Source organism: Corylus avellana, chromosome 3, assembly GCF_965113065.1.
Source record: "Corylus avellana chromosome 3, dhCorAvel1.hap1.2, whole genome shotgun sequence".
In the NCBI taxonomy this organism is placed as follows: Eukaryota; Viridiplantae; Streptophyta; class Magnoliopsida; order Fagales; family Betulaceae; genus Corylus; species Corylus avellana.
The window spans coordinates 36,044,326-36,058,697 of record NC_142492.1 but is presented as its reverse complement, the minus strand read 5'-3'; the positions used below and the strand labels follow the sequence as shown (position 1 = coordinate 36,058,697).

Below are 14,372 nucleotides of genomic sequence, written 5' to 3'. Positions count from 1 at the left end.
GTCCAATACTTATTTTAAAAGCCATATTATTTTTAGAGTGACAGAAGAGAGACATAAGAGTGACTTCTAACATTACTTTTGAACTTGTTCTCATCGAAAGTTTATTTAAGGGAAAACTTCATTTAATCATCTTGAATTATCACTACTTTTGCAATGTCCTCCTTAAAGTTTAATTTCTTTCAATTTAGTGTATTCATATTTCAATTGTTTTCAATGTCACCCTTCGGTTAGAATTTTCTGTTAATTCCTAACTAAGCGGTGTTAACATTTCCAAAATAATCCAATTTGTTTTAGGAAGAAAAATTTATAAAGATTAAGTTGTTGGTTCGAATTTAATGATATTTGCAAAAAGTAAAATAAATAATAATAATAATAATAATAATTGGGGGTATTTTGAAAATTTTGTTGAGATTTAACAAAAAATATTAATGGATGAGAGACATTGAAAAAAATTAAAAGTTTAATATACTAAATTGAGAGGTTTTAAACTTTATGAGAACATTGTAAAATGAGTAATAATTCATGAGAGTAAGTGAAATTTAATGGTAGTGAAAATTGTAGAAATTAAAAAGGATTGGAATTGGTTGCAATTTGTTGATGAAGCTATAGCCAATTTGGACAGTTTTACAAAAAGGGTAGGCGTGGGGTCCATCTGTCTAAGAGTCTATTTGGGATTGTATTTGAGAATTAGAGCTTTTAAGTCAAAAAAATGTTTTTGAGCCAAAGTTTTATTTTTAAGCTTTTGCCAAAAGTGGTTTTTGGCAATTTTTTTTTTTGTTTTTTTTTTTTACCCTTAAAAGCGTTTTTTAATTTTTTTTATCAAACCAGTAAAAAAAAAATTTTTCAAACGAAATTTTTTTAGTATTAAAAGCACTTTTAAGCCCCTCAAAATCCGAAATAGACTTTAAGCTTAGTAGGCCTTGCACTTTGAATTGTAGTGGCTGATGGCCCCACACCAGACTTTAGGACCATCCAATTCGATAAAAAAAAAAATTACAGTCAATCCATATCATTGTAAGCATTAGTTAAAGTTTTGTTTATGAGAAAGTTGTCTTTAGTTCCTTAGGATAAGTCTAATCGGGGCGGCTAAATAAAAATTGAGGCCTAAAATAAAAGGTTAACATAAGATTTTTTTTTAATTTTAAAATTATAATAATAATAATAATAATAATAATAATAATAATATATTTTATATCAAATACGAATATTAAAATAATTAATTTAAAAACCATAATAAAGGTTTTTGAGATACAAAATTATAAATATGATAATATGACTAATTCATATTATGTTTATTGTGACATAGTTAATCTTAAATATGATTGAATTGATTATAGTTTTGAAAAATTTATTTTTGTAAAAGCAATTGTTACGGCTACTGAACTTACTGTCAATAATATTGTACAAGCAATGCAAGCATTTGGAAAAGAGTATAATTTATTTTTATAGCTTGGTATTTCAATTGGAGTATTTATTTCATTTATTTTCTTATTCTTCTTCTTTCCAAGGCCTTTCACTTTTTCTTTTTTTTTTTGAAAAATTTAGTAACTTTTAGGCCCTTTATAAAATTGAGGCATTAGAGGGGCCTCATAAAAATTATGAAATTATTTAACGAGTAATGCTATTTAGTAGAATGTTATACGACTACCACATAATTAGAATGACGTGATAGTGAAAATCACTCATATATATATATAAGAGTTGATTTAATAAATGATCTTTACTGTCACATCATTTTTATTTTATTTTTGATAAGTTCGCACAAGAGAAGAGGGAGGAAAGTTCGAACTAGTGACCTCCGCTTCTAATGCGTAATTCTTATCTGATTGAACTATCCATTGAGGATGTCACATCATCAAACTGGGTTGAAAATATAACTTTTAAAGCTAGAATTAGCTTTCTTTAAAAAAAAAAAAAAAAAAAAGATTTCTTTTTTTAAAAAAAAAACTTTTTTTCAAAAGTATGTTTTGACATATTTTTTTAGAGCAAAAAGTGAAAAATATATATATACCAAATTGACAAACTTTTTGTTGGAGACAATTTTTTATGTACTAAAATTATTTTTTAAGTTTCGTAACGTAATCTCAAACAAACTATAAGTATCATTACTCTAATTTAATTAAAGAGAGGTGGCTAGAAGTCTCATCATTTTTTTTTTTTATAAAAAATATATACATATATATTTGAAAGGACAATATATTGAGATAGGGAAAGCATCTCATTCTCTCCCACACATGGTCCTAAATCTAGATTTTCCTTTTTCATGACTTTCAAATCTTATCACAAAATTTTCGCTGTCTATAGGCCACCAATCTATTTTCCAAAATCACGTGGATCCCACAATCAAAGAAAATTCAGATCCTTTAAGCACTTTCACTCCCAACTTGCAATAGGTCCAGCCTTTGCAATATTCACAGGGAACAAAGAGTTGGATAGGCTACCCAACCTTCCACGAAGAATATTACAGCCTCACACTCTCCCAACCCTAAATAGTAAATATAAGGGGTGAAGTAAAACAGCACGCGACGTGCCATAACACGGTTCGTAAATATCAATGTCAATGCCTGTCAAACTTGCTCTAAATCAATGCTAATATATTCTACTATTTTAGCCTTCATATTTTATTCTTTCCCTAACCCCTAATTTCTTGGATGAAAGAGAATAGTAGAAGCCTTAGAGGCCTACCTCTACTACTAGGCTTGTAGGATTATATCTCTTTGGTTTTATTGACTTTATTATTTGTATAATAAATAATCTCATTTTTATAAGAAAAGTGGGGTAGGGGGCAGGGAGGTAATAACCAATAAAGGCAAGCATCTATTATAATTTTTAGTAAATACCAATCAAATAAATAAAATATCTTTATATTTGCTAATGCCGCTACGTTTTGTTTATATTGAATTGTCTATTTACTTTAAAAAAGTATTAAGGGTTAATAAGTTTTTCAGTTTATATTACCTTACAATATACGATCAGAGTTTACTAAATAACATTATTCAAACAAAAAATAAAATACATAGATTAATTTGAAAGTCATGACCGGAGTAATAGAGAATGAAAAATATTATATAGTACACCATCCATCTTACTGAGCTGAGGTGACAGTATTCCTTAACGCTTGATTTTTCCCTTTACTAAATATGACAGTGATAAACAATTTTCGAATTAGTTCATATTAAAAAAAAAAAAAAAAAAAAAAACAATAAGTGATATAATGCCACATCAGCAAAATATTTATATATATAAATATCTCGAGGGAGAGAATCCAGCTAAATCTGTCGAGTGTACTATAGATGTAAGACAAGACAGCCATCTTTTTAACTTATGTATGATCTAACCGTGTCGTATTATATGAACTATCGATCGTTACATAGAGATATTTCAGTTGCTTTCCACTAGACAAGCGGACTTTTATGTATGATTTCACTACTTAGGCCTCAGGGTGCTTTGGTCCATGAGTTTTTATGCTTTTTTTTCTTGCTCGGGAACCTGTCGGATAAGCATGCGGAATCAAAGAACATTTTTTGTTTGAAAGTCCAATTTTGAAAATGACAATATTCTTGATTATTCCTAGTGGTATTCAGGTTGGGTTCTTCATCAAATTAAACCTGTTGGATTAGGATATGTGGTTTTTTATTTTATTATAAAACACGTATCTCAATCTCAACAAGCACGCTAAACTGGAGTCAAATCTTCTATGATTTATACCAAACTGTTTGATTCATTTTTGGCCAAAGATGATCAATTTATTATAGGTTTTTTGGGGGTGGGAGGGAATTCTTTATTTACCCTTTTAAATTATCACGACTTTTTCAATATTCTTTCGAACTTTAAAATTTTACAATGTTGATGTTTCAATTACTCCATATAATAATAGGATTTTTTGTTAACAAGTGAAATGTCACTTATACCTTATAAAATTTATAAAATACAAATATACCATTAAATGTAATTAAAATAAAATCCAAAATATGAAAAAACTAAAAAAAAAAAAAAGAAAAAAAAGATGACCTTTGGCTAGTTGGCGGGCTGTGGGTATTTTTTTTTCATTAGAATTTTTTTCGCTAAATCCTGATCAAAGGGTAATTGAAGGGTTTGATATATCATACACTCACGTTACAATTTTTTAAAATTTGAGAGAGACATCAAACAAGCTGGGTAGTTGAAGGGCAAGTGAAGTTTCATTTTTCATTTTTGTTTTGAACAAAGTTTTCTTTTAAATTGGGTTGGAAGAATTTCCTTCAACTTAATCAATAAAAGTGACATGTGCCCCTTAAACATGTAAAATGCACATTTTTTAAAAAAAGATAGACAAAATTAAAATAAATTTTATTAAAAACTTACGTGCATCTCACATATTATTAAAAAAAAAAAAAATACATGTAACTTCTCCTATTCAATTTAAAGAAAAACTTTGCCGTTTGTTTTTCTTATTTTCCTGTAGTTCTGCGTTGCTGACTAGTGACTACCCCGACATACAGTACATGTGTAGGGATTTGACAGAATACCTTTTAGCTGACCAAGATGAGGCCAGCAAGCCAGTTGAGCTTCCCTGTTTCTTTCACCTGCTCTGATCAGTTCACTGTATTTAGTTCAAGCGTGATCAAAGTGATAGCGTGGCACGTACCATCAATTATTGTAGAAGGGCCTTACCATGCACACGCAGATAGATGGATGTGCTTTTTGGCAATCAATTTGAAGAAGCTGGGCCATGGAAATCATGTAATTGCTTTCATTACTATGCTTCAGCATGAGAAGCAAGAGCAGCATATTATTAGTTGGATAATGCCAATCTACAGCAAAGCTGATGCATGTGGTCATATACTTCAGTAGGAGAGATGTACCATAATTATATTTGTTGCATAAAAGTTGGCCCATCACTGTTTCCACGACCTTGTCAATGTTGTTCCTGGTCTTATCATCGATCCCTCAGCAGCCACGAAAAGTTGTGCTTGAAATAGTGGATCAGTTTGGTAAATCTTAAAGCAGTGAGCATTGTTTGAAATTATTGTGGTGACTCTATCCATCTTGTGTGCCTCGTACGCTATCTTTCTTTAGCTTCTTTCAAGTTTATCCAAGCATGCATGTGGAAGCAATTAGTACTGTAATTATTCCTCTGAGGAGTAATCACATGTACATTCTGATACCATACGTTTTGGACCTCCCCATCTCTCTCTCTCTCTCTCTCATGCGGATCTCTTAAGCAAAATATTGGGTGCGATTGATATTGCAATTTTGCAAGCTAAAAATATATTTTTAAACAAAATCACATAAAATATTACGTTTATGAAGGCTCTTGAAAGAATAACGGTTTGAAAAGGTGAAAAAATCCATATTTTTAAACCATAAACAAACGGGTCCGTTTTTTAAAAACGCATAATTTTAAATGGCAAACCGTGAATTTATCAAACTCTTAATTACGTTTTCTTGAAGTCATATTTTTCTCAATTACATTTTCTATCAACTTAAATTTTTAAAATAAGTAATAATTTAACATAAGATCATGTAGACCTATGCCTGTAACTAGTCCCAGCTTCCATGTGGCTTCATTTAGTTCAAACCCTACTGCCAACCCCACCACCTCCACAACAACATTTACATTATTTGCTATTTTTCGAACTGTGCGTTTTAAAAACGCTAAACCAAATGGATATGTACGAATGCCGGTGGGGTCATCTATCACAAAACTAGTAAACAAAGCATGAGGGTGTGGGGTTGATTAGTGACTACACAGTATCTTTAATTAACATCAGTCATTTTCACGCTTTAATTTCCTAATTAGCAAGTTCAACAAGTGAGATGTTTGTGGTACCTTTTGCGCACCATTGATTAATTTGCTTATGGTGATTAAGAAATAGAACAGAAAAAAAAGTGACAATCATGCTTGTATTTGTAATAGACCAGTTAGGTACCGACCAATCTCTAATTAATTCTTATGTTGAAAAAAAGCATTTCATGATTCAACTTTTTTGGTTGCATATGATGGATCATATGGCCGATGATCCCTGCTTTTCTAGTTTCTGCCTCTGCAATAAGCAACGTTGGAACGTTTCTCACTTGTACAACATGGGTGGTTGTCATCATGTTTCACGTTAATTAATTAGTTCTCCATCACTATACTTACTTACTCCATATTTCTAATTAATTAAACGTTTATATATATTTATAAAACTCATCAATCAGGAAATTGCTGCACTGGGATAATAATTGTATTTGGGGTACTACAATTTTCTTACAAACTGATATGACTGTTTGTAATTAGTAAAATGATTAAGATCGAGCATGTTTGTGATTGTGTTTGAGAAATAGAGTTTTTAAGTTAAAAAGCTTCGTTTTTAAGTTTTTGTTAAAAGTGTGTTTTGGCCAAAAGTGTTTTTTGGATCATTAAAACAGACTTTTTGAGTGTTAAACGCACTTTTATGCTTCTCAATTAATGCACTCACACAGGCCCGAATAGTATAAAAGTGTGTTTTGGCCAAAAGTGTTTTTTGGACCCTTAAAAAAGTTTTCAATTTTTCAGTTTTCAACTTTTTGAGTGTTAAATGCATTTTTAGGCCACTCAAACGCACACTTAAACAGGCCATAAGAATATATGATTGACAAGTCAACCATTAATGAATTAAATTAACAAATCATATTTTTTCTTAAGAAATTCAAATTATCCTTCCATGTCATCTATCCATAAGTAACAATACTAGACAAAAATATATATATATAAAGTTATAAAAGAAAAGTTTAATCGGCGGATTCGTCCGATGAAAATGCGTTACATTGGTCCCGAGTTTATTATTCGGACTTCAAGAAATACGTTGAACTTTCGGACGTGTTCCACCAGTTTAAAGAAAATAAAATAAAGAAAGCAAAGGAAAAATGATTTAAACGATAGGCGTGGCATCTAGCAGAAATGCCGCAATCGTTCTCTACCAAACCGGGGGAGTCATCTGTTTCTGGTGGGAAGGGGAAGGGGAAAAGATTTGTGTTCCACCAAATCCACATCTTTAAACCTTATCCAAACCTACATTCCCCATATAAATTCAAACGTGTATGAATTATTTATTTATTTTTTACGTCCCCACCACATAAATATCAAGCATAGCTTGATTTACAAAATTCTCTCTGAGATCTCAACTTGGGTTATGCGTAGAGATATATAATATTGAAAGTTTATTATAAGGAGAAAGGAGGATGGCATTGGCATCCCACATTTATTATGAGTTGTTGTACTACCTACCTTGTTTAAACCCCAAACCTTTTGGCAAACTGCATTCAGAAATTATGAAGTGAGTGCCCATCCGTGCAAGCAAGTGCAAGTGCAAGTGGGAAGCATGTGGGGTGCAATCTTTTATTGATTCGAGGAAGAAAACAAGATGGAACTATTTTTATTAGTTGTTAGTTGTTGATGAAAATTAATAAACCCTCAAACCAATTCCACCATCAATAAAACTATTGAATAATAATGTGTAAGAAACTAAGGAAAGCGCTAGCTATATTTGAATTATAACTTTAAAATGATTGGAACTCCCTACACAATCAGTTATAAAATTCCGTATCACTTATGGCCTATTTGGGTATGCGTTTAAGAAGCTTAAAAGTATGTTTAACATTCAAAAAGTCCGTTTGAAGAAAAAAAAAATACTCGTTTGGTACAAAAAAACTTGAAAGCGCTTTTAAGGGTTCAAAAAGCTTAAAAATAGTCAAAACGCAATTTTGACAAAAATACTTTTTAACATAAAAACTCTATTTCTCAAACGCAATCTCAAATATGTTCTTAATAAGGAATCAATGTGGAACTCTGTCTTCCAGGTGTGGGACAAAGGTATTACAATGCGTGTGTTTGTTTTAGCAGTTTTCAAAACGTGTTGTTTGAAAGAAAATAGCAATTTCAAATGCAGTTGATGAAAATGAGATTTCTAAAATTACAATTAAGCGTTCGGTAAAATCTGATAAATAGTGTATTGGTAGTTAATGAAAACGTGATTTAGTCTTCACACCACGATATCTTCTGCACAAAAAATGTGATTTTTCCACCTTTTTCAAACCGTTATTTTTTTCAAACGCGCTCTCCACTTGACTTTTTATGATTTTGTTTAAAATTATATGTTTAAACCTACAAAATCGTGAGGCTATAACACTTGTAGCTTAGTTAACATTATAATTATTATTATTATTATTATTTTAGTCTAGCTAATTAATCAGTTAACATTAGATTAATTGATGCTCATTGTGGATATCGCTTTCTTTTATCCAATGTAAAACTTGAATGTCAGTCCTAATTCCACTTGCACAATTCCGGAGGATTGTCGTTTCCGTCACTCTTGAAGGCGGCGCCAGATTAAATATTTGCAGTTGTAGTCAAACAACATGTTTATCATGCCGTTTACCAGTTAATAATCCAATGTCTCTCAATTAATAAAGTAAATACAATGCAACCCAGTTTGGATTTCGTTATCCAAATCACGCGGTTAGATTGATTAGCTTTAGGCTTTAGCTGCCTCATTTTACTTAATCCAATATCGTGATCATCACATGGCCAACGACAACAAAAGTCTGTAAGCTACTTCAAGTCATCCGTCGCATTGGAATCTCGCACTCGCTATCATATATATTCATTCATTGAAGGTAAAGTTAATTTTGCTAAAAATGGGGTCGAAAAGTTGGATTGGGATCACCAGCCGGCTGTTGTTTTATATGGACTTTTTCACCGTAGTCGGTAATTGTCGCGAATCCTCATCCCGAAAAGGTAGTCATATGGTTTCTCCGCGTGTTCTTCTCGTTGTATGTGAATATTATTTTCTAAAAACGATATAAGGTGTGTGATAAGTTTTTTTTTTTTTTTCTTTTAGAAAATAATATACACGTAGGAGAACAACAGAAAGAACCGTAACATTCCTCCTCATAATTAGGTTCAAAAGCATATTTATACCTTTTTTTCTTTCTTTATCAACGAAATGAATCTTTTCTATTATGTTAGACAATAAAAATAGCATAGAGAAATTAGTTGTTCCAAGTGATTCTCCAGCAATTTGTCTTTTCTCCCACGGTGAAGTAAACCATCATAACTATTAGAATAATATTCACAAAACCACGTTCTAAGAGCACTAAAAAAACCACTAAGAGGTAGAGTCTAAAACTCACTCAAATTTTGCTTTTGTGATGCCTCAACCTATCCAATGGGGAAGGCTATTTATAGCCTCACCTCCATTGATGGGAGGAGCAACCACCAACTCTATATTCATCGTATGTTATAATTCCGGTCAACTTAGGTCGGAGGAAATAAGAAGTACTTTTTTGTAAACCTAAAGATATTATCGCAATCATCTATAATAAAAAACAGATATTATCACAATCGAAATAAGTTAAAATAAAAAAAATGATGTATCTATTTAAAAATTTAGAGACAAATTATAGAACATAAATGAATAATCACTTGAGAACGGTTTATTTTCAATAAATGGATCAGATTGAAATAGTGATTAACAATTTAATTGACACTTGAGAGTCTTTGTTACCTAGAATTTATAATAATCTACTCTAATTTTCGACTATCATACCAAAAATATCAATCAAACAACTTCACAAACCATTCAAAATCAAAAATATTATAATGGTTGTTTTAAGGGATTTTTTATTATTAAAAAAATGTTAAAAATACGATATAAATGTAAAAATTATTCTTGCGTTTCTAGAAGTGTCTTATATTTACTTTTGATTAGTAAGGGTTTGTTTGAGATTGCGTTTGAGTGGCTTAAAAATGCTTTTAACACTAAAAAAAAAATTTGCTTAAAGAAAAAAGTACTCGTTTAGTAAAAAAATTAAAAGCACTTTTAAGGGTTAAAAAAGCCTAAAAATAGTCGAAACGCATTTTTGACAAAAGCTTAAAAATAAAGCTTTTGTCCAAAAACTCTTATTAACTTAAAAGCTCTATTTCTCAAACGCAATTCTAAACCGCCTCTAAATCAAGTTGGCTTTATTGTTAAAACTCTTGTTTTATCTTTTAATTTGTCTTCTCAAAATAAAAGTATTAACAAACATTTGACATTGTCGTTTTGTCGAACGGCATTCTAGTCGTGGGTCCCTCCATCGGAGTCTTTGACCAGTCGCTTGCCGTGGTATACACTAAACACCACAAAAGGAAACCAAACCAAAGGCCTTTACTTGCTTAAAATTCAAAGTTATCAATTTCGTTGTGACGACTATTTTAATATTCATTTATTAAAAAATAAAAGAAAAAGAAAAAAGAGTGACTATTTTGACAAAACTTTATTAGATTGGTAAAAATATTAATTAAATTCATTATTTTATATTCGTTCAAACTTTTAAAATAATTAATAATTTAACATTAAGGAAAAATTGAAATTTCATTGTTAGATTTTCACGTGATTTTAATTTAATTTTTAGATTTTTAAGTTTTTCGCTAATTTCAAATAATTAACTCCGTCAACTTACAAATTACAATCCAATTAATTAGTGGTATATTATATCAAACCTAACAATTAATGTTATATAACTCTCGTGTCAATTGTATGTGTCATGCAACAAAGTTAGCCTCTATTTTTAAGTAAATAAGCTTTTAACTTTTAACTTTTTTAATATTTTTTATTTAAAATATATTTGTAATTTAAAGTATATGTGGTATGTATTACAGATTTGTTTGAAATTGCGTTTTAGAGAGTTTAAAAAATGCTTTTAATACTTAAAAAGTTATGTCAAACAAAAGCTAGTCTGTTTGGTAAGAAATTCAAAAAATAAAATAGTAAGAATGTTTAGTATGAAAAAATTAAAAAAAAAAATTATTTTGAAGTAATTTTTTTATTTGAATAGTAATAAAAAGTAATTAATATGATATAAAAAGTAAGAAAATGTTAAAAAATAAAAAAATAAGATGAATAGTATTAAAACGAAATCATTTATTAAACATCGGGATTCTATGTAATATGCGATTGATACGATGTAACATATTAATTAATTAAAAGATAAGTTGACAAAAAAAAACATATTTGAAATTATATGAAAAGTTAAAGTTATAATTTAAAAACTAAATTTGATATATTTTCAGGATTTAAGAGTTAATTCGTGGGGCCCCCTCCATTACCTATTGCTCGCGTCTCTTGAGGCCCTTCCCCTCCCCATTCCGTCTAGCATATAAAGCCAAAGCCGCTCTGCCTTGCAAGGTAGCCTTTTACTAAGACACACCAAGATGTGGAGAGTGGAGCTATAACCAAAACGCACGCAAATAAGTACAAATAGAGAGCGCCTTCGCTTGGAATATGACGAGAAGCTGCTAAAACCAGGCGCAAACCAACCATGTTGAGGAAAAAGCCAAGAACTCGAAGCACGCTCGCTGAGAAACCCGATCTCTTCGAAGAGTTACCGGACGATCTCGTCGTCTTCGTCCTCGGCAAGCTCAGCGCCTCCGCTTCTCACCCCTCCGATCTCGTCAGCATTCTCGTCACGTACGCCTACGCATCAGACTCTTCTCTTTCTTTGGTGAAAAATGAAAATTTTTTTGTTGTTGTTGTTGCTTTTTTTTTTTTTTTCTAAATTTTTTGGGTTGATTTCTGAAACAGATGCAAGAGACTGAACCGGTTAGGTGCACATCCTCTGGTTCTGTCCAAAGCCGGACCAAAAGCGCTCGCTATCAAAGCCAAAAACTGGTCCGAGTCCGGTCACCGTTTTCTCAAACGGTGCGTTGACGCCGGCAACGTCGAAGCCTCCTATACTCTCGGCATGGTGAGCAGTGGTATTACCGTAAAATAAAATTCAATTTCTATTATATATTTTTTTTCTATGTTCGTAAGTTTTTCTTTCTTTGTTTGCTATAGATCCGATTTTATTGTTTACAAAATCGAGGGAGCGGCGCGTCGCTGATGGCCAAGGCGGCGATTAAGTCTCACGCGCAGGCACTATACTCGCTGGCGGTTATACAGTTCAACGGCAGCGGTGGCTCAAAGAGTGACAAGAACCTCCGAGCCGGCGTGGCTCTGTGCGGCCGAGCAGCTTTCCTTGGCCACGTGGACGCGCTCCGCGAGCTCGGTCATTGCCTCCAGGACGGTTATGGAGCGCGCCAGAACATAACGCAGGGACGCCGCCTTCTCGTCCAGGCGAACGCGCGCGAGTTAGCATCCGTACTACGATCCCGCTCCTCGCCGACGTGGCACCGGTCCTATCCGTGCGTGAGCGGTTCGGGCTGTGGGCTTCTGAGCGACTTCGGGTGCGACGTGCCGGCGCGAGAGGTGCACCCAGTGAACCGGTTCTTGAAGGAGTGGTTCGTGTCGGGGCGTGGGGAGCTGGGTCAGGAGCTGAGGATGTGCTCGCACAGTGGTTGCGGGCGGCCCGAGACGAGGCCGCACGAGTTCCGACGGTGCTCGGTATGTGGAACGGTGAATTACTGCTCGCGTGGGTGTCAAGCGCTTGATTGGAAGGTGCGGCATAAGGCGGAGTGCGTGCCCATGGAACGGTGGTTGGAGGACGACGGTGGTGATGGAGACGGTGTTGTGGAAGGAATGGTGGAGGAAATTTAATGATAAAGAATTAGAATGCTTAGTGTTATTTAATTGGGTGATATTTGCATTTGTTATTTCTAATTAAGGTTTTGTTTCTGTACATAATGGGAAAAGATATTTTTTGGAAATTAATTTGTCTACCATAAATGGGGGATTGTTTTTGGGATATTCTCTTTGGGAGTAAATATTTTTGGAAGTCCTGAGATTTTTGAAGAATTTTATTTTGTAATTATTCTTATCAAGTAATAAAAGCAATGAAAGCACAAAGGGGAAGAAAATGGGGAAAGAAAAAGAGTTACTAGAGTAAAAAAATTTGACTTATCAACCATGCATTTTTAATTACCGATAATGAACTCTCACAGTAAAAAGTTAAATTTATGATAAAAACTTTGGAGCCTCTTAATAAAAGAGGATAGTCTGTATATGGTCAAATTGTTGGATTTGGTCTCTGAAAAATGGGGCCGCGACTATTTATGCTATGGTGCAAAATCCCATCAGTGCAAGGATGTAGAAAGATTATGGCAGTATATCTTTGTTTTTTGAAATTTTGTTTTATTTGAATCTTATCGAAGAGGCCACAGAGAGAGAGAGAGTTATGGGACAAAGACCGGATTTGTGTGCAAATTAAGCATGGAAAAATGAACAATGAAACATCCACATGGAAAGGGACATAAAGGAATTGATAATGTGTGTTTTGTTGGAAAGTAAAAGATAAGAGTAAAGACCCATATTTCTTATCCTTTCCAATTATTGAGTCAGTATTAAAATCTTGAACCAATTATCTCGATAGATCTAACCATAGAAAAACTTTATTGCGGGTCGTGATTAATTGGCAACTTGTTCTTATAGTCCACTTTTGTCTTTATCAATATCTCCTTGCATTCTTGCAACACTGTGCTTCAAGGTGTACCATCCTTTCCCTGACTTAAGCAACAAGTCAGTCTCACCAAAACTAATTAAATTATACAAAGGATAACACATTGAAGTTAATCCATCCAATTATCATATTCTGTAAAATTGAAATGTAATATTTTATAAAAGGATTCCGTTTCAATTGGAATTAGATATGTTTAGGATTGAAATACGTATTTGTTATTTGTCCCAACATTCAGTTGAGGTGGATACTAACTTGCTCATTAAAAGTTGTTAACAAATGGAAATAAGGTCATTTGATGTTTCTAAGTGGAGATTGGATGGATGCCCACTTTCTTCCACGCCCTTTGATGTAAGTTTCATTTTGGCCGGTTTTGTTTCAATACTGGAACTGGCTTTATTATGAGAGAGAAAAATAGAGAGAGTTGTCTTGTATTTTTAAGTATTTTTTTATCCATATCTACCTTTGTTAGTTTCGAGTACAAATACCCTTTTGTTGAAGGTAGGTCACATGTTCAAATTCCAACTAATTTAGTTCCAATTAAAATTAGACAAAAAAAAAAAAACATGATACTATGACAATCTACTAACCCCACTTTGCTTAGTTCACAAAGAACAATCCGTATTTGGCTCTTTTCTTACTCGGAGAAAGAAGTTGTATTGGGAAACTTCAATGAACTTTCTCTTGGATTTAAGGACAACTTTCTTTAAAGCTCGACCCCTCTTCACAGATTCACATGCGGCACGAAACATAGAGAAAGAAAATTCGACCACTTGGAAGGACAAAGCCCTCTAATTAGATAAGTTCTAGGAGGGAAAAGAACAAAAGGCCCTTGGATACGTTGCCCCCATCAAATATTTTATTCAAATAATTAGGTGTTGAAGCAAGTTGCGTTACAGCATATTAAAAGTAAAACTAATGTGATTTTTCAAGTGGTTTTTGTTATTTTTCATTTTACACCATCACTAAAGCCAAATTGAAAATTAAGACATGGA

At 32.7% G+C, this 14,372-nt stretch overlaps 1 protein-coding gene across 1 annotated transcript; it reads left to right on the top strand.

The window, feature by feature from the left end:
- The first annotated feature begins 11,167 nt into the window (after positions 1 to 11,167).
- Positions 11,168 to 12,631, top strand: LOC132175860 (F-box protein At1g67340). The gene is made up of 3 exons (XM_059587935.2): positions 11,168 to 11,453; positions 11,568 to 11,730; positions 11,823 to 12,631. The coding sequence occupies exons 1-3, from the start codon at positions 11,305 to 11,307 to the stop codon at positions 12,519 to 12,521; spliced, it is 1,011 nt and encodes a 336-aa protein (XP_059443918.1). The 5' UTR covers positions 11,168 to 11,304; the 3' UTR covers positions 12,522 to 12,631.
- The last annotated feature ends 1,741 nt before the right edge of the window (positions 12,632 to 14,372 follow it).